Raw genomic sequence first — 19,898 nt, 5'->3', positions numbered from 1 at the left:
CATTAAGTTGATGGATTTAAGCGTGCAGAAGCAGTTCAATCATTTCATGTATTAATGAGATCACTTTCAGACTGCAACAACTTACTCATTGCTTTAGATAAAAGACGTATCTATGCATTTAATATGTCAAATTCCTTATTATCAGGCATCAGGATGTCCCTCAAAAAACCCAAGACTCAGTTGATCCAGAATGCTGCAGCATGTATAAAATCAGTCTACTCCTTTATTACCTCTCTGCACTGGCTCCCTCCGATCCAGAGCATCATTGAGCATCCTTCTCCTCACCTCCACAGCCCTGTATGGTCTTGTCTTGAAGAGCTCGTAGTACCTTATAACACCTCCCCCTTGAGGATTGCCTTCCAAGTATGCAGTGTTATTAGTGGTTCATAGAGTCTCCAAAAGAGCCACAGCCTTCAGCTCCCAGTTTGTGTTTAGGAGGCAAACTCTCCGAACTTAAAAGTAGGCTTTAGACTTTCCTTAGGCTCAGGCTTACCTTGAACCAGCCCCTAGTTATGCTGCTATAGGCTCTCATTGCTCACCAGTTTCCTCTATATCTGTCTCCCTCCTCTCTGTCTGTACGCTCTCTGGTCACATGAACGCATGTGACTCTCTTCTCTTCAGTTTCTGACAGGGTGAAAAGAGGTGTTGCAGCGCAGGCAGTATGAGAAGATTAAAGAGATACGCTACATACTGATATACACCTGAACATCAGCAGGAGAGGACTCTTTAAAGTAGAGACACTACATACTGATATACACCTGAACATCAGCAGGAGAGGACTCTTTAAAGTAGAGACACTACATACTGATATACACCTGAACATCAGCAGGAGAGGACTCTTTAAAGTAGAGACACTACATACTGATATACACCTGAACATCAGCAGGAGAGGACTCTTTAAAGTAGAGACTCTACATACTGATATACACCTGAACATCAGCAGGAGAGGACTCTTTAAAGTAGAGACACTACATACTGATATACACCTGAACATCAGCAGGAGAGGACTCTTTAAAGTAGAGACTCTACATACTGATATACACCTGAACATCAGCAGGAGAGGACTCTTTAAAGTAGAGACTCTACATACTGATATACACCTGAACATCAGCAGGAGAGGACTCTTTAAAGTAGAGACTCTACATACTGATATACACCTGAACATCAGCAGGAGAGGACTCTTTAAAGTAGAAGCTGAAAATGAGCGTAGTAAACCAGCAGTCAGAGTTCAGTAAAGTTAGCGGGTTAACTTTGTAAATGAACTCAGGAACATTATTCACCACCGTGATATGGAGCATGATTATTGTCTTTGCTTTACTTCTTTAAATCGTGAGTCTGCTTCACTTTTTTAACAGAATTCCTGGGGGTTGAGGAGTGATGAGCGGAGCCGCTCGGTGGATAAACTTAAAGACGGCCTTCTGGGGAAACTCACCAACCTCTCTGGCCTCTTTTCTCAGTCCTAACTTCAAAAAGTAGTCTTTTTGGCCCCTTGGATTCACCAGAGAGTGAGTATTGTGGAACGGGGGGTACGACTCTGAGGAAGAAAAGAGTGAATTCGTTGGCCTCACTTGGAGGAATGCTTGGAATGGGACAGCTGTGTCGGCCCGTTCGGACATGTCTGAGTTTGAAATGTGGAAGTCTATGCTCACAGATTTTAAAATTAGAGGCAGCTGCAGACTTAAGATCGTAGAGAGATAGAAGTAGTGGAAGAAGTACTCAGATGTTGTACTTGAGTAAAGTAGAAGTACTCAGATCTTGTACTTGAGTAAAGTAGAAGTACTCAGATCTTGTACTTGAGTAAAGTAGAAGTACTCAGGTCTTGTACTTGAGTAAAGTAGAAGTACTCAGGTCTTGTACTTGAGTAAAGTAGAAGTACTCAGATCTTGTACTTGAGTAAAGTAGAAGTACTCAGGTCTTGTACTTGAGTAAAGTAGAAGTACTCAGGTCTTGTACTTGAGTAAAGTAGAAGTACTCAGATATTGTACTTGAGTAAAGTAGAAGTACTCAGATCTTGTACTTGAGTAAAGTAGAAGTACTCAGATCTTGTACTTGAGTACTTTTTGTCCAGCAGTGGCTCAGTCAGTAGGGGCTTGGACTGGGAATCGTAGGGTCGCCGGTTCAAGTCCCCGAACAGACTTGAAATATGGAAAGTGGACTGCTACTTGGAGAGGTCCCAGTTCACCTCCTGGGCCCTGCTGTGGAGCCCTTGAGCAAGGCACCGGACACCTCCAATCCCCCCTCCCCATTGCTCCCCGGGCGCTGCACGATAGCTGCCCACTGCTCCTAGTACTAGGATGGGTTAAATGCAGAGGACCAATTTCACTGTGTGTGCTCTGCTGTGTGCATGCATGTGACTAATAAAGAGGGTTTCATCCTCCGATTCTATCTAAGTACTCAGATCTTGTACTTGAGTAAAGTAGAAGTACTCAGATCTTGTACTTGAGTAAAGTAGAAGTACTCAGATCTTGTACTTGAGTAAAGTAGAAGTACTCAGGTCTTGTACTTGAGTAAAGTAGAAGTACTCAGGTCTTGTACTTGAGTAAAGTAGAAGTACCAGAGTGTAGGAATACTCTGTCACAGTGAAAGTATTCTAAATGTTCCTCCAGTGAAAGTAGAAAGTACTCTCCTCTAAATGTACTTAAAGTAGCGACAGTAAAAGTAGTCATTGTCTGATTGGTCCATTTCAGAATAATATCTCTGATATGTTTTGATTATAATCTATCTAACACTCATAGGGTAATGCTTATGCAGAATTTATACTGAAAAGTCTGATATATTCACTTTAAATACTGCATACTTTTACTTTAAGTACTTTAAGTTAACATTTGGATTTATTTTTTATTTTCAGTATGCAAGAGCCTCTGTGACCTAATTAGTTTTTATGATATGCAAATAGGAGCATACCCTAGTTCCAATATGCTAATTAATATTCAGAATGGGCGTGGTCTGTTTATTTCAATATCAATATGTTACACAGGACAGTTAGTCATATGTTAATTTAATATGTGAGTAATCAGCAAAAAGATTGCCTCCAATCGTATGCATCCAGGGAGGGAAAACATGAGACACTACGTACTGATACACACCTGAACATCAGCAGGAGAGGACTCTTTAAAGTAGAGACACTACATACTGTTATACACCTGAACATCAGCAGGAGAGGACTCTTTAAAGTAGAGACTCTACATACTGATATACACCTGAACATCAGCAGGAGAGGACTCTTTAAAGTAGAGACTCTACATACTGATATACACCTGAACATCAGCAGGAGAGGACTCTTTAAAGTAGAGACTACATACTGATATACACCTGAACATCAGCAGGAGAGGACTCTTTAAAGTAGAGACACTACATACTGATATACACCTGAACATCAGCAGGAGAGGACTCTTTAAAGTAGAGACACTACATACTGATATACACCTGAACATCAGCAGGAGAGGACTCTTTAAAGTAGAGACTCTACATACTGATATACACCTGAACATCAGCAGGAGAGGACTCTTTAAAGTAGAGACTCTACATACTGATATACACCTGAACATCAGCAGGAGAGGACTCTTTAAAGTAGAGACTCTACATACTGATATACACCTGAACATCAGCAGGAGAGGACTCTTTAAAGTAGAGACACTACATACTGATATACACCTGAACATCAGCAGGAGAGGACTCTTTAAAGTAGAGACGCTACATACTGATATACACCTGAACATCAGCAGGAGAGGACTCTTTAAAGTAGAGACTCTACATACTGATATACACCTGAACATCAGCAGGAGAGGACTCTTTAAAGTAGAGACACTACATACTGATATACACCTGAACATCAGCAGGAGAGGACTCTTTAAAGTAGAGACACTACATACTGATATACACCTGAACATCAGCAGGAGAGGACTCTTTAAAGTAGAGACTCTACATACTGATATACACCTGAACATCAGCAGGAGAGGACTCTTTAAAGTAGAGACTCTACATACTGATATACACCTGAACATCAGCAGGAGAGGACTCTTTAAAGTAGAGACTACATACTGATATACACCTGAACATCAGCAGGAGAGGACTCTTTAAAGTAGAGACACTACATACTGATATACACCTGAACATCAGCAGGAGAGGACTCTTTAAAGTAGAGACACTACATACTGATATACACCTGAACATCAGCAGGAGAGGACTCTTTAAAGTAGAGACACTACATACTGATATACACCTGAACATCAGCAGGAGAGGACTCTTTAAAGTAGAGACTCTACATACTGATATACACCTGAACATCAGCAGGAGAGGACTCTTTAAAGTAGAGACTCTACATACTGATATACACCTGAACATCAGCAGGAGAGGACTCTTTAAAGTAGAGACGCTACATACTGATATACACCTGAACATCAGCAGGAGAGGACTCTTTAAAGTAGAGACTCTACATACTGATATACACCTGAATATCAGCAGGAGAGGACTCTTTAAAGTAGAGACACTACATACTGATATACACCTGAACATCAGCAGGAGAGGACTCTTTAAAGTAGAGACTCTACATACTGATATACACCTGAACATCAGCAGGAGAGGACTCTTTAAAGTAGAGACACTACATACTGATATACACCTGAACATCAGCAGGAGAGGACTCTTTAAAGTAGAGACACTACATACTGATATACACCTGAACATCAGCAGGAGAGGACTCTTTAAAGCAGAGACTCTACATACTGATATACACCTGAACATCAGCAGGAGAGGACTCTTTAAAGTAGAGACACTACATACTGATATACACCTGAACATCAGCAGGAGAGGACTCTTTAAAGTAGAGACACTACATACTGATATACACCTGAACATCAGCAGGAGAGGACTCTTTAAAGTAGAGACTCTACATACTGATATACACCTGAACATCAGCAGGAGAGGACTCTTTAAAGTAGAGACACTACATACTGATATACACCTGAACATCAGCAGGAGAGGACTCTTTAAAGTATATAACTTGATCTTTGAAATAGAGAATGGGTTTCCCTCCAGTGAAGCTGAGGTAACCTGTATTCTTTCAGTGGGAAGTCTGTGAGTAAATGACCCTTCCTCTCACTTGATTGGTTAATATATTCCTAATTTGTTGCTGGTATTAGTTTTAAGTCCTCTCAAATACAGCATGGTGTTCCTTTGGTAAATCATGATCCCATCTAAAGTGAAATAGAGGATAGAGCAGCGAACGCTCTCTAAGGCGGGGCTTCACTTTGATTGACAGGTCGCTCTTCATGGAAACTGGACATTGTGGTTGGGATGCACTTTTATCCACCTATCATTTTCACTTTGAGACGACCCCAGAAAGTGAAAGTCTGAAACTAGGTTTTAAAACTGGACCTGGTCTCGATCAGATCCCCCCCACCCTCCCTCCCTCCCTCCTCGACCTCCCTTCCCCCCACAGACCCCTGTATAACCTGACTGACCTGTACGATCTGCTGCCTCGGTCTGCCTCCCCCCTCCCAGAACACCTATTCCCAGCAGTCCCCCCCCCCCTACACACACACACACACACACACACAGCCCCTCCTTGCTGCTGTCACATTTGGCCTCCCCCCCTGCAGACCCCCCCTACACATCAACCCCCCTCTCCTGACAAAGCATGACTCCCCCCCCCTTTACTAACCCCCCTCATGACTGCATCTCCTCCCCCCGTCTCTATATCACCCCCCCTTCCCCCATGCTCTCCTCCAAGCAACCTCAAACAACAACACTGCAGTCACACCCCCCCCCCCCCCCAAGCATTCCCACATCAGTAAATAATAAATACTGTTGAAATAAAACCCCTTCTAAATCACAGAATTCAAGCCTTAATTATTTCACTTTTCAATCTGAGTTTTGTTGTTATTGTTGTTGTGATAGGTCCTTCCTCCTGCAGCAGTCAGACTTTATATCCAGCATGGACCCTCGTAGACCTCCACACAACAACAAAGACACCTCTGTGGTGCAATATATATAAATACTGCTTTAGAATGATTATTTTTATCCCTTAGACTGTTCATGTGCTGTCACACCATCTGTAATAACTGCACTATACTACTGCATGCTGCACTATAGGTTATTATTATTTACTGTACTTGTTGTGGTCCTACTGGATGTGTACTTTTGTAAATGTGTCTCATTTCTCTGGGACTAATAAAGGTTTTCTGATTCTGATTTGTCAACAGAATCAAACCAAATCAAAACACTAAGTGAAAAGGAAATCAATGAAAACACACTGAGAGAGAAAGAGTGTGTGTGTGTGTGTGTGTGTGTGTGTGTGTGTGTGTGTGTGTGTGTGTGTGTGTGTGTGTGTGTGTGTGTGTGTGTGTGTGTGTGTGTGTGTGTGTGTGTGTGTGTGTGTGTGTGTGTGTGTGTGTGTGTGTGTGTGTGTGTGTGTGTGTGTGTGTGTGTGTGTGTGTGTGTGTGTTGGCTGTGAGTCTTTCCCAATCCAGATGGAGGAGCTGTGTGTTCACCATGAAACAAAACCATTGTCCTAACCGTCTTTACAGCAGGGGGGGGGGCTTCTGGTTCCTCCTCTGATATTTCATGCTATTGTATTTAATGAGACGTTGGATGTTTATGTTTTAAGCAGATTTTGTTTTGCCTTTTAACTAATAGTGTTCAAGTGTTCTGTCTGTATATATGCTTGGCTGTTAAAGGGTCCCCTCTGTGGGATCAATGGAGGAATTCTGATCTCATCTCACATGTGTTTGGTCAATAATCAGATATAGAATCCTCCTGTGCGTGATTACGCCACGCAGAATTCACATTGCCTCATTCCTTCCTCCTTACAACCGACCGACTGCAAGTTATTATGGGAGCTGGAGGAGCAGCAGCGAGGCTGTGATGGTCTGTGATGTGTCGGGGAGTGATGCCTCACTCTCAGCAGAGAAATGAGCCAGCCAGGAAGAGAAGGGGGATGAAAGAGAGGAGGGAGGAGGAGGAGGAGGAGGAGAGAGTGTGTGTGTGTGTGTGTGTGTGTGTGTGTGTGTGTGTGGGGGGGGCTGGTGAATGGAGTTTGTGGGAGGGTCAGCGTGATGTGGCTGTGCTCTGCATACACAGCCTCACTGATATCTTCATTCATTGATTATAAAGAACACCACCAAGTGGCACAGAGCAGAGATAACAGGACTCCCAGTTTACAGAGGAGCAGCTCAGTGGGCTTTATGGGGGTGGGCAGCTGAACGCTTGTTTTTAAAGAGGTTTAGGATAGATGTGTGGCAAACCTTACATATTTTAAATGCATTGAAACAAAGAAGAATATTAATGAACTCAACTTCCACTTAGCTTAGGCATCTCTACAGGAGCATGATCATGGACATAACTTGTCATGTGACCCAGTGTGTAAGTATGAATGAAATATATATGTTATGCAGTGGTGGAAAGTAACTAAGTGCATTTACTTAAGTACACTTTTAAGATACTTGTACTTTACTTAAGTATTTCCATTTTATACTACCTTCTACTTTTACTCCACTACATGTATTTAATACCTTTAGTTGCTAGGCAGATTAGGATTAATGATGGTAAATATAATCAGCCCTTAAATCAGACTGTAGTTCACCTGCAGTAAATCCAGCAGCTACCCTGCAGTATACAAAGCCATTCAAACTAGCTGCACCTTTACCAGCTCTGAGAACACTTTAATGATCAATCATTATAAAACATATCAGAGATATTATTCTGAAATGGACCAATCAGACAATGACTACTTTTACTGTCGCTACTTTAAGTACATTTAGAGGAGAGTACTTTCTACTTTCACTGGAGGAACATTTAGAATACTTTTACTGTGACAGAGTATTCCTACACTCTGGTACTTCTACTTTACTCAAGTACAAGATCTGAGTACTTCTACTTTACTCAAGAACAAGACCTGAGTACTTCTACTTTACTCAAGTACAAGATCTGAGTACTTCTACTTTACTCAAGTATAAGATCTGAGTACTTCTACTTTACTCAAGTATAAGATCTGAGTACTTCTACTTTACTCAAGTACAAGATCTGAGTACTTCTACTTTACTCAAGTACAAGATCTGAGTACTTCTACTTTACTCAAGTATAAGATCTGAGTACTTCTACTTTACTCAAGTACAAGATCTGAGTACTTCAACTTTACTCAAGTACAAGACCTGAGTACTTCTACTTTTACTCAAGATCTGAGTACTTCTACTTTTACTCAAGTACAAGATCTGAGTACTTCTCCACCTCTGATTGTATGTATACTTGTGTAATGGATACAAATCGTTCCTTTAAACCTTCAAAACGAGTTGCTGGTTTATTGTGAATGAGTCATTCATTACTGACATGTATAACTGTGGACTTATAAGGAAGACTGGAACACATCCCCCTTTGGTAAAGGCATGTGTACGGTATACCTTTTAGTAAGTATAACCACCAATAAAGGAAGGCCGGTGGTTTTCTATAAAGCATTGAAGTCTGCACACTTATAATATCCGAGTCTGTTTATCCTCAGATGTCTGGCTTTGCACTTTAGGAATATATCAATATTTAGTCATAACTGCATTAACACACAACAGCTAGCATTAAGGTTTTCATTTTTTATTAAGATTATAAACTTCTGCAACAGTTTTACCCGGTGATATACAATTTAGTAAGCACAAAAATACAATAATAACAACAAAATATGTAGAGAATGGCTGAATACTCTCTTTATTTTGGTACACATAGTGCTCATAAAGCTAATGCGTGGATCCTCAGGTTATGGCTAAATCAAGGAGTTTGCCTTTTTAAAACAAAAGGACTGAATTTACAAAAAAACCTCATAAGACCAAGACGTGTTGGAGTTATGCATCGCTGTGAAGGCTTGGGAGTGTTACAGGTTGTTAGTGTGGACACGCCGTGATAGGAGTTGTACATCTGGAGTGTTTCGGAGGGAGTTTTGAACAAAGTGTTTCACATGACAACAAACTGCTCACAATGTGCAAGGTCCATCTCAGACATCAACAGGTTTCCCTAAAGGATCCTCAGCTCAGAACAGGAGAGACATTCACTCACTTTCAGTCTCCTCTCCTTTAATGACAATAGCTAGCAGTGATGTGCGTCGGATTTAAGGCAAAGGAACTCAATCCATTCGATCAGTCACAAAGCGGATTCTGTGGAGTCTCCCATTCTGACAACAAGGAGAGCCTGGACATGACATGGGCCCAAAGAAGCCAACACTACTGTCATAAAATGCTCCTTTTTTTATTTTTTAAATAGCTTTTCCTTTTTTTCTGCAAAAATAAAGTTGCTTTAAAGGGGAGACCGGGCTCTCTTGTAACGCTCCCATATCAGGGAGTGATGTCACCAGTACACACCAGTGAACCACTCACATGTGGTGTTGATTTTTCCGGACAAAAGGTGTGCTTTGAGGTATAACTCTTATATCTTCTGTATATTTAGAATCACTGTCTTTGTAACAAGTATGTGAAAGCTAAGGAGGTTAACATGTTTTAGCATGTCACAGAGGGGTGGGTTGTAATGCATGCTGGAAGAGACTCAATATTCTACATCAGTGTTCAAATGCTTTGATTCTGAAGCACCCAGGTTTCTGAGTTGAAGGTACATGGATCATGATCTCACTAATTCTGGTGAAAAGTTACGGTTTTTTTGCAGCATTACAACTTCCCTCCATGGGACTCTATATGTCACAATTATTGCACAACTTCTGTGAAAACACTGATTTAAACAAATGCATATTCTGCAGCACACCTTTCACCATTGGCACATAAAGGGGGGTATTAATTGGCAACGTTCCCCTGAGGGTTCTGTTTACATGATGTGTAAAAATGTGTCAAACATTTGTTGAAAGTGTAACTACTGAAAAAGTTCCACACATTACATGTTCACAATTCTCTAGAGAACCCTTTGGGAACGTTACTGGTCCCCAACGACAGCTAACAGCACTGGTATTACACTTTAGTGGAAAACATTTACACCTGACCCCGGTCTCCCCTAAAATAAAGGTTTTGATTCAAAATGCCACAATTGCTCGTGTCCACGCCCCCAGGCTGGCCAGGACCTGCTTGCTACAGATCTGCTCAAGGTCCGACTGTCTGCTGAGCAGCCCCGAGAACCCCGAGCCAAAGATGGAGATCAGGTTGGAGATGTTGGAAGTGTCCGTGTAGTCGAGGTTGGAGTAGCAGCAGTCCTCGCGTTTCGCCCGCTTGCGAGCCGCTGTGAAATCTGAAACGTCCTCCACATCAGAGACACAGCAGCCGAACTCCACCTTCCGTTTCCTCGCCGGGGACTGCGCGCCCTGGCCGCACTGGAGCGCGTCACAGCAGCAGTCCTGATGGAGGTATCCGTTCTCCACAGTGGTCACCACATGCGTGTCCAAGTCCAGCACTGTGGTTTTGTTGCAGTGCATGTTGCTGTTGGCGGTAAACTGGTCACAGTGGGACACAGGGGAAGGCTCCATGCAGCAGCTTCGATAGTAGCAGGGATCCGGTTCCTTGCTGCCGTCCTCGAGGGGAGAGCAGCCGAAAAGAGCGCTCGCTGTCCGGGCGTGCGCCACTGGCTGCGCCGCGCCTCGGTGGCACGCGGCGCCGCAGAGACTCTCCTCTGCGCTGCAGCAAGCAGAGCGCGCCTGCTCCTCATCCTCCGCGTCCTCTGCGTCCAGATCCAGCGGGTTGAGCTCCTGGATCTCGTTGCAGACGGTCATCACCTCCTCGTACTGCTGCATGCGATAGATCTCCGCGTATTTCTCCTTGATGTAGACCTGCCTGGCATTCCTCAGAACATAGGAGACCAGCAGGTTTTTGTGCAGCTTGATCCCCCCTCTCTGCGTCCTGGAGTTGTGGATCTTCATTAGGGAAATGGAGATGAGGCTTTGCGCGTCTGCTGCGCATTCCATGGTACTGATCATTATGATGTTCCCCCGGTCCACCTCCAGCTCCTCACCGGGAGAAGAAACCCGAAGCGCGGCTATCTCAATGGGAAGCGTTCTGTTGGAGGAAAAAGGTTCAAGTGAGCTCTGTGGAGAAGCATTGGACACAATGATCCGCCTCTCCCTGAAAGCAGCAATCAGTCGCAGATGGCCTGAAACCAGAATACATTTATACCCAAGCCCGAAAGCCCGCCCTCTCCGGGAACAGCCAATCAGCAGCCTCAGATCTGTTGAGTGACAGGATGGCGCGCTGGAAACATGTCGCTCTGCACCAATCAGCGTCGGGCGGTTTCTCTGTACTATTCAAATTCCACCAGGTTGTCTAACAGGAATGCCCTCATTTCAGCTGCTGCCCCAGGGCTGGGAATCCCAGAAAACCAGTTAGGTTTACAGCAAAACAAACGAGGTAAAAATTAAACAAAAACATTTTGCATAAAGTAATGCAAAATGTTTGACGAGTTTATTTTGAAAATGAAAAATAAGGCAATTAAAGCATCCCAAAAAATGCAATTGACACCTCCAATATCTCCAACAGTATTTTTTACAGGCGTATAAAGCCTTAAAATGAGTTCAGAGCAGAGTGGGAATGTGTCTGTTGGTTGAAGTCTTCTCTTGTAGCTTTCACTGATGGGAAGGGCTCAGTCATCTGGCACATATAACCAGAGGGGAAAAACCTGTTTTGTTTGGAGGGTAAGTTCACCCAACTCTCTCTCTCTCTCACACACACACACACACACACACACACACACACACACACACACACACACACACACACACACACACACACACACACACACACACACACACACACACACACACACACACACACACAGTCTGGTCCTGTTTCTGAGATAAGAGTCTCTGAGATTTCTGCCTGAAAATTCATTTTTTGTGTTCATTTAAATGATAAACAATGAAGGAATGTCCTCAGACTCATTGTCCTGTTAGTATGGATTACTCACACATCTTACTGTTTAAAATAAGTGTAATAAAATAAGGCTTCAGTCCCCAAAGCCTCTCCCACAACATTTACCACCAACACACAGGAATCCCCCCCAAGGATCTAAAGTTCTCTCTTGGGATGGGATGTCAGTGTGTAAGTTAAAAGTTAGAATAATTGATATTTTCAACGAGAAATCGATCGCTTCTAGTGACAAAACAAAGAGAATTATTACCCAAATGCTGATCTTAGATCTTAAGCCCCACAACATCTGCAGGCAGCTGGTTAACAGAACACTTCCTGCACCAACACACGATAGAAACTAGCTGGTTGAAACATTTAGCCACCGCACGAGAGTGAAGGGGCTATAGATACTGAACCAGTTAGATACTGAAAGACACAGTTATAATACCCAGCACGATGCATTGCTCAGTAAAGAGATGCTGTTCACGGTCTGCCTCCTCCCTCTGTTCCTGGGTTATGGTCATCATCCTGCCTTGGGCATGTGTTGCTTGTCTATGATAACAAAACTGCTATCAGTTTAAGAAACTGGGAGGAGTACACAGAATGTGAATGGTGAAGGTAAGCGGCAGAGGGGCGTCGTATGAATCAAGACAGGAGAGTGAATATTGGCACTGTACTCCACAGCACTGTAAATGGACAACTGTTGGACAACACATTTTCAACATCCTCTACACAATCACCTATTTCCTATTCTTCGCTGGGCTGCTCCAAGTGGCCACACAAAGTAATTCATGAATATTTAAATAGACTTGGAGTTCAGGTCATTGACAGGTAATTCAGACCCTGACAGTCATCAGTGGAGAGACACTCTACAAACACACTGCGCCCCATTTATGACGGTGGGCAGTGTACCCAGACTCTGCTTCAAAGCAAGACAGAATGTATTGTTTACTAAAGATATGGCTGGACAGTCGCAGTGGGGTCAACCAGGACACGCTTTATCACAGTAGTGACTCATTGAACAAAACAAGAACATTAAGTGGTGCTGATACCGTGAAGAATCCTTAATATTATAGTAAGTAAACATGTAATAACTGATCATTAATACAAGTGTAATGACTCACTCTGTCAGTGACATGATTTGACTCTAAAGGCAGCTGAATATGTGAAATAAAGAAACCTTTTCTTTGTGTGTGAGTCTGCGTTTACTTCAGCTTCACCACCTCAGTGTCATCCTGCAGGATCCAGCATTGCAGTGGCCTCTACAGGTTCAATCACAGGATCAAATGTGAGTGCAATAACCTGTGTTGAACCTGTAGAGGCCAGTGCAGCACTAGTTTTCTGCCCTGTGTCATCAGTGTGTGTGTGTGTGTGTGTGTTTTTTTTACTGTTTCCAAATTCTCATTCTGAGGCGGGACAGTGTGTCCACAGTCTGCCTCCACATCTTCCTGCAGGATGAATGAGAACTCTATGAGTGTGTGTAACTCTCCGCTGGCCACGCTGAGGGATGGCTGAAGGATGCCAGGTTGTAATGCTCTCTGTGCATGATGAGAGTGTGATTGGGAGCAGGACACACACTCGTCTTTTTCATCCAGAGGAGGTAGCTGTTTGCAAAGAGGAGCACACCCCAGAGGTTTCCTCCACTTTAATTTATAAACCGCTCACTAGATAAAGGCTGGTTGGACGTGCTGGAGCTGATGTTCAACATAAGAGGCAGAGCAGCCCCACACTGCAATCTGTGCCGTATTGATTTTTAGAGAAAGAAATTCAGTATGGAAAAGCCTTTTGAAACAAACCAACAAAAGAACACATGAACACAAATGATTTCAAATACACAAGATGTATATTTATTAAAAGGTGGGAAGACCACACTCCTAATTGATGAGTACATTTAGAGACAAAGACACAGATTAGGTGATTTACCTCTGTTGGTATTGCCACAAGTACACTGGTGGCAAAAGGGATCGTTTACTTACTGTATCAAGAAGGGAATACTTGAGTAAATGATTGCATTCACTTATTGATTTAATAAAGCAATAGTTCCTCAGAAAACAGTGTGTGTTGCAACAGCGGAGCTCTATTGTAGATGTGGTTAGCATAGCTTAGCATAAAGACTGGACGTAGAGAGAAACAGCATGGCTCTGTTGAAAATGTGAAAACAACGACCAGAACTGGTTGGGTCCAGAGGTTCATGCATTCACACACAACCTAACAAACAATTGACCTAATTCCAGCCTCCTTGGTCACCAAAGGCTGACCCAGTGACTGACAGCGAGCCATAGAGCAGCAGAAACACTTACCTACACCTCTGAAACACACTGGTTAACATGCTTTATCTCATTTGTTCAAGCTGTTCTTAAAAAAACAAGTCCAGCTGTTTGTGGACATACTGATTTACACATATTCATAAACATAAATGGGTCCTTTAGTGTTTGCCTATCCTGTGCTGATTTGACCTAAACACAGATGCTAGTTGTAGCTATAGCTAGCAAAATACTCAACGTGAAGAGAAGCCCAGGGACAGCTCAGGTTCATCCCAAAACTTGCCGAAGAGAGTGTGCTTGTGTTTGATCACCCTGTGTTTGTCCAATTAACTTTGTAGCCAACCCACCTGCATCAGAAATGGGATTTCTCCGCGGGGTGGCTGCCATCTCTCTTAGGGATAAGGTGAGAAGTTCAGTCATCCGGGAGGGACTCGGAGTAGAACCGCTGCTCCTTCACGTTGAAAGGAGCCAGTTGAGGTGGTTCGGGCACCTAGTGAGGATGGAAAGGGAAAGAGAAGTTTGGGGCTCTCTGCTGGAGCTGTTACCTCCGCGACCCTGACGGATAACTGGGAGAAGACGGATGGGACATTTTTGCGTTGCAGCAGCGAAATACAAAGAGAAGCAAAACAAATACAAATAATTAGAACAAAAAAATAAAGCAAAAATAAAAATGACAATGAAATATACAAATGTACAAAAAGGCAATAATAATAAAGTGTAAATGTAGATGTTCAGTGTGAAGGAGTGCACGTTAAGTCCAGTTTACAGAGAGGCTATGGAGCAGTGAGTTGTCTGCCAGCCAGAGGGGAATTATTGTACAGAGTTATGGCATTGGGCAGGAATGTTCTCCTGTACCTGTCCTTGTGACAGCGGAGCTGGAGCAGTCTGTTGGAGAAGGAGCTCCGCTGCTGCAGGTGGAGAGGGTGGGTGGGGTTATCCATGATGGACAACAGTTTGTTCAGGGTCCTCCTCTCCTCCACAGCCTCAAAATTACTCTCATCTATAAGAGAGTCATAAGTATGGGACCTGAGAGGACCTAACCTGCTCTGTGCTCTTATTGGTCACATGGAATTGTTCTTGGGACACAAAAATACTGCCTTTCTTTTTGGATGGTTTTGCAAGAGTTTCCCAAATGTGGCCAACACATATATCTGTACAGCTACAGAGTCGTGCAGTAATCGTGTATTTTGAACCCGACTTTAGAGCTGTAGGTATACTGTTGAACTTTGAACAGGCAAGGCTAGCTGTTTCCCTCTTAAATATTAATAATGGTCTTTGTATCGCAGAGTAATTACACTCTATTGTTGGTTACAGCCCCTTCCCATTAAAGTAAATCACACATTTTCATTTAACATGCATATTTTGTTCCATCATCCATTATCTGCACTCCCATCCTCTATTTATGGTCTGCCCTCCTCATCTTTTCAGCCTCACTGCTCCATTGTCTCTGCCTACTGCACTGACACCCTCTTAGTTTGCCCCCCCCCTCTAACCCCCCTAAGCCTGGAGAGGGAGTGCAGCATTGCAACACAGATGCAGGTGTCAGCAAAGCAGGTGCTGTTTTTTTTCCCAGCTTTCTTTGCATGCATGGTCAGCACTGGAGAGCGTAGAGGATCTGTCTGTGCAGCTGCCAGAGTCCTCCCTCCATACCAAGTCCTCAGAAAGTAAGCTGGGTGTTTGTTGGTTTTGTAGTGGTCAAGCAGGGGTATAGATGAGAGCAACACATCCGGGTACTCTCCCTCTATGCATATCTGCAAGGAGCCCGATTATGATCCTAACCCTAACCCAGACGGCAAACAATTACAACCCTTTTCATTTCATTTGACCCATTAAAAAAATGCCTTTATTAGTGCAGCTTTAATATTTGTCAGTTTTTTATAAGGTGACAACTCACTGTGTTTACATTTTCTGGATTTGGTCATTTAAATAATAGTTTGAGCCCCACATACTTACCGTCTCAAACCCAGAACACTCACTGGGTATTACTAACTAATATTAGCTATGTTACTGACGCTGACCACAATCCTGGTGAGAGCATGGCACTAGTGAAAGAGAGGCAGGAGCTGCATGAATACATTATTGGTAGGAGAACTGCAGTATCAGCAGGTGGAGTTTTAATGATGGCGAGCGTCAGTAATGGCCAATCACCTCCGCTCCTCTAATCCTCTTTGAAGGCGAGCACCTGCACTCAGCCTGGAAATCCTGGACATGCTGCCATTTAGCAGTTTCTGCATGCTCAGCCACTTCAGAGGGAGCACTGTCTCAGCTGGGCGGGGTCCCAGTGCAACTGTTCACACCTGACCACACCCAAAGGTGGAGAGAGTGCAAGACATTAAACATAGGTCTGTGTTTTCCCTACAGAGAGGACTAGCTGTCTTCTTTAAACTGTAATTACAGCACAATTTACCCCCCAAAATAAACTGTGTCTTCGTTTCAACACCAAGTGAATAGCGTGAAATAACACATGACTATTATTTGTATAGTGCTATGGTCACTGGAACAACCACAATCGTTACTGGTCCCACAGCTTCTGTTACCTAGTGAAGATGCCGGTCGTTGAGTGTTGACATACATCAGGACGCACTAGTGCACTCAAAACAGCAAATTAAAGGACATAAGTGAGCAAACTGAGACACAGCAATAGCCTTAATGGCATAGCATTTAGAAATCATCGCTAAAAAGAGAGAGCATGTTGGACTTCCATCCATCTGGTGGACAGAATAATGACAGAGTATGGTTTGTAAATTGCAAACCGGAGAGCAGAAGAGTTCTTTCTGTCCTGAAGTGGAAATTCTAAATCATCTGCCATGGAGAGTCTAAAAGGATATGGTATATTACTTTATATTGAAGGGTGCATCTTCGCTATAACGTGTACTGCATATGTTTGTGTGCAGTGAAGGTATAAGCAGCATTAGCTCGTTAGTGGTGAGCTCACTTTCCGTTTGATGATCAGGTGTTGGTTTGTTTACCTGTGTTTTAATATATATTGATCTACTTCCTGTAGGGTGAGCTTTGGTCTGTCAGTCTGACTTCCAAAGCAACGAATCTTTAAAGCATTGCAATAAAACTAGCCATGCATGTGCTAGTTTTAAGGCCAGCGTTCATCCACATTTTCAGCCTATTCCTGCTCCAGCTTCCAGATTATGGGTTGATTAGTAGCTCCACATAATTCCCTTTTCTATTGCAGTATTTATTCTCCCAGCATCATCATTAACTGAATCCCAGTTTCTCTTCTTTCGGAGAGATCTCTGTTTGTTATATAAAAACATAAAGGCTTCTCTCTCTGCTGCCAGTATAAAGAAAATCTGTTTTCTCTTTCCTTTCTGTGAGCGTCTGGGTCCTGCTGCTTTGCTCTGCTGCTCCCCATCCCTCTCCCTCCCTCCCTCCCTCCCTCTCCACCCCCCTCCTCCCTTCCTCTGCTTTTGCTGGCTCTGCTTTCATTCCTCCTCCTCCCCCCTCAGCTCCTCCACCCCTCCGTCTTCCCTCTGGAGAATAGGGGTCATTGCACAAATGATTACTCAGACCCCTGTCGCCATGGCAATGCTGCGGGTGTAACGGGCGACAGGCATGCATCGAGCACAGCAAAGACGCCGATTAGTAAACTGGCGATGGAGAAAGCAAGCGCTGCCTTTGTGTGGCTCTCCGTTTTGCTTCCATTTTTTTTTCAGACGGCCTGTGTTTCCCTGTGTGTCTCCAGCTAACTGGGGTGGAGGGAATGAGGGAGGGGAGAGCAGTGGAACAGAAAAAAGCCTGCAAACATTCTGCTCACAGCTCTCCAGCTTTGTCTGCTTCTCTTGCTTGCCTCCTGTGTCTGATATAAAGGGGCTGCTGTCGGTTCGTCTCAGCAGCCGTTAAGAAACGGTTTTAACGATCTTTTTTCTGCACAGTAATTAAAGCATTTATTACTTTTTAAAACAAAGATATGTAGGGCTCATTATCGGACAATCTAGCCTCTATTTTCTACTTTTTGTTCTGCAATGGTAGCAACCACATTTAACCGACATTAAGCCATGTAAATAATGTTGGTTTAATGTGTGTAGGTTAGCATAGCAAGTTAGCATCCATTGGATTTGGGTAAATATGAAGCTATAACACTCATTAATGAAACTTCCACGTTTTGTTGGGCAACATAATCACATATAACCACCACTGTAGTTTTTGAAGAGTAAATGCTATCAGAAAAACAGCTAACGTTAGGCTACAAATGAACTACATCATAGCTTCACCACTGCTAAGCTAACAGCGGCTAATGGGCGGCTTTGGTAATTACTGATGAATTTTATATCATAGAATACAACTTTAAAAACTCAGATCTTATTTCAGGCATCTGTTTATATTTCTGTTGTCTGTCAACTCTTTCCAAGGTGAACCCTGAGCTTCAGATAAACACATTTGATACTCCATAGGCTACTGTAATATAAAATGGCCATACTCCACTTTAATTTACTCCCAAATTGGAGAGCCATGGATTAATCTTTAAAATGCACATTTGAGGAGCACTGTATTGCATTTAGCATGGGATGAAATTGTATTGCTTTCCATTGATTTTGCTTTTTAGAATGTTATATTTGTGTTAGCAAAGCTTGTGTACAAAAATGATCCTAATCCCTTTGGTTATTACATTTTATCCAGCATTAAAATCAAGTAAAATCAATTCCCAATCAGTCTGTACTTTATGTTTGGTGCTAATTAGTCAGTGCTAGCATGCTCCCATGGTGAGAAACATTCACCCACACAATCTAACCATGTTGACATGGTCACTGTTTGATGATAACATCCAGACCAGTGGGTTAGGGTTAAAAGGTGAAGGTCAACCCATAGCACCAACTTATTTGACCTTTTTTCCATTGTAGTATTTAAAAACAGACACTAAATAAATGTATGCTGCCAAATGTAAAATGCTAATTTGCATCCCTGATCCCTGGACGTGTATAATGCACATTACATATACCAGTATAGCAATTATCACTCCAAATAACATGAATAAATCAGCTCAGTTTGGAAATAAACAAGATTTCTTTTGACTGTGAGGTTACACCACTTCGAGCCGGAGCTGGATATGGTTCCCATTAGACACTATGGAGTCAGCATGCATGGATACCAAAGAGGCAACATCCGGTCGACCTCACAGAGATCACTGTTCACTTAAGCCCTCCTCCTCCTACGATGTCGAGTATCTACCTTCTCAGCATCATGGTGCAACAGACTCCCACTCCTAAGCACAAATTGGCAAGACTCTCCGGGGTCTGCGCGATCATCCCATGTATTCATGTCTATCATAATTAAAAAATGCTCCACGAAACGCCAGTTCAATGGAAGGAATTCAACTAAGGAATTAGCTCCTCTTTTAAAAGTATTCTTCTGATAAAAAAAACGGCTGCAAATCTAAATGCATTCTTGAAATCGCACAAAATCAGGAAGCGATGGGCAGGTAACGCTGTGTGGATGGCGAGCAGAAACACTCCTCAAATGCAGAAGGGAAAGTCTAAATGTATGTATTGTAAAAGTGAATTACGCTGCACATGTGAATTGCCTTCAAGCACCAGCACCGTGATCAAGATAAACAACCTCTTTCTGGATGAAAAGGAGGAGTGGAGGACACGTTGGGACGGGCAAACACAGTTGCTCCCAGCGGAGACTTCTGGACCTCTAAGTAATCACAGTTACCTCGGGGTCACAACACATTGATTCAACCCACAGTGGGAAGTTTGGTGGCATGCTTTGACTGTTATGAAGACAAAGGAGGGTCACTCCCTACACACATTGGTAAACACCAACCGTGATAATCGTTCTATGGGAAATCGTGTCACTTATCTAATAT

The 19,898-nt window shown here is 43.0% G+C and overlaps 1 protein-coding gene across 1 annotated transcript; it reads right to left on the bottom strand.

Annotated features, from left to right (window-relative positions):
• Window positions 1–8,564: 8,564 nt before the first annotated feature.
• Window positions 8,565–11,042, bottom strand: ier5l (immediate early response 5-like). The gene has a single exon (XM_063888791.1). The coding sequence runs from the start codon at window positions 10,886–10,888 to the stop codon at window positions 9,995–9,997; it is 894 nt and encodes a 297-aa protein (XP_063744861.1). The 5' UTR covers window positions 10,889–11,042; the 3' UTR covers window positions 8,565–9,994.
• Window positions 11,043–19,898: the final 8,856 nt, after the last annotated feature.

This window comes from Eleginops maclovinus, chromosome 8 (genome assembly GCF_036324505.1).
Source record: "Eleginops maclovinus isolate JMC-PN-2008 ecotype Puerto Natales chromosome 8, JC_Emac_rtc_rv5, whole genome shotgun sequence".
Classification (NCBI taxonomy): domain Eukaryota; kingdom Metazoa; phylum Chordata; class Actinopteri; order Perciformes; family Eleginopidae; genus Eleginops; species Eleginops maclovinus.
The sequence above is the reverse complement of the archived record's forward strand: the minus strand, read 5'-3'. Positions and strand labels throughout refer to the sequence as shown.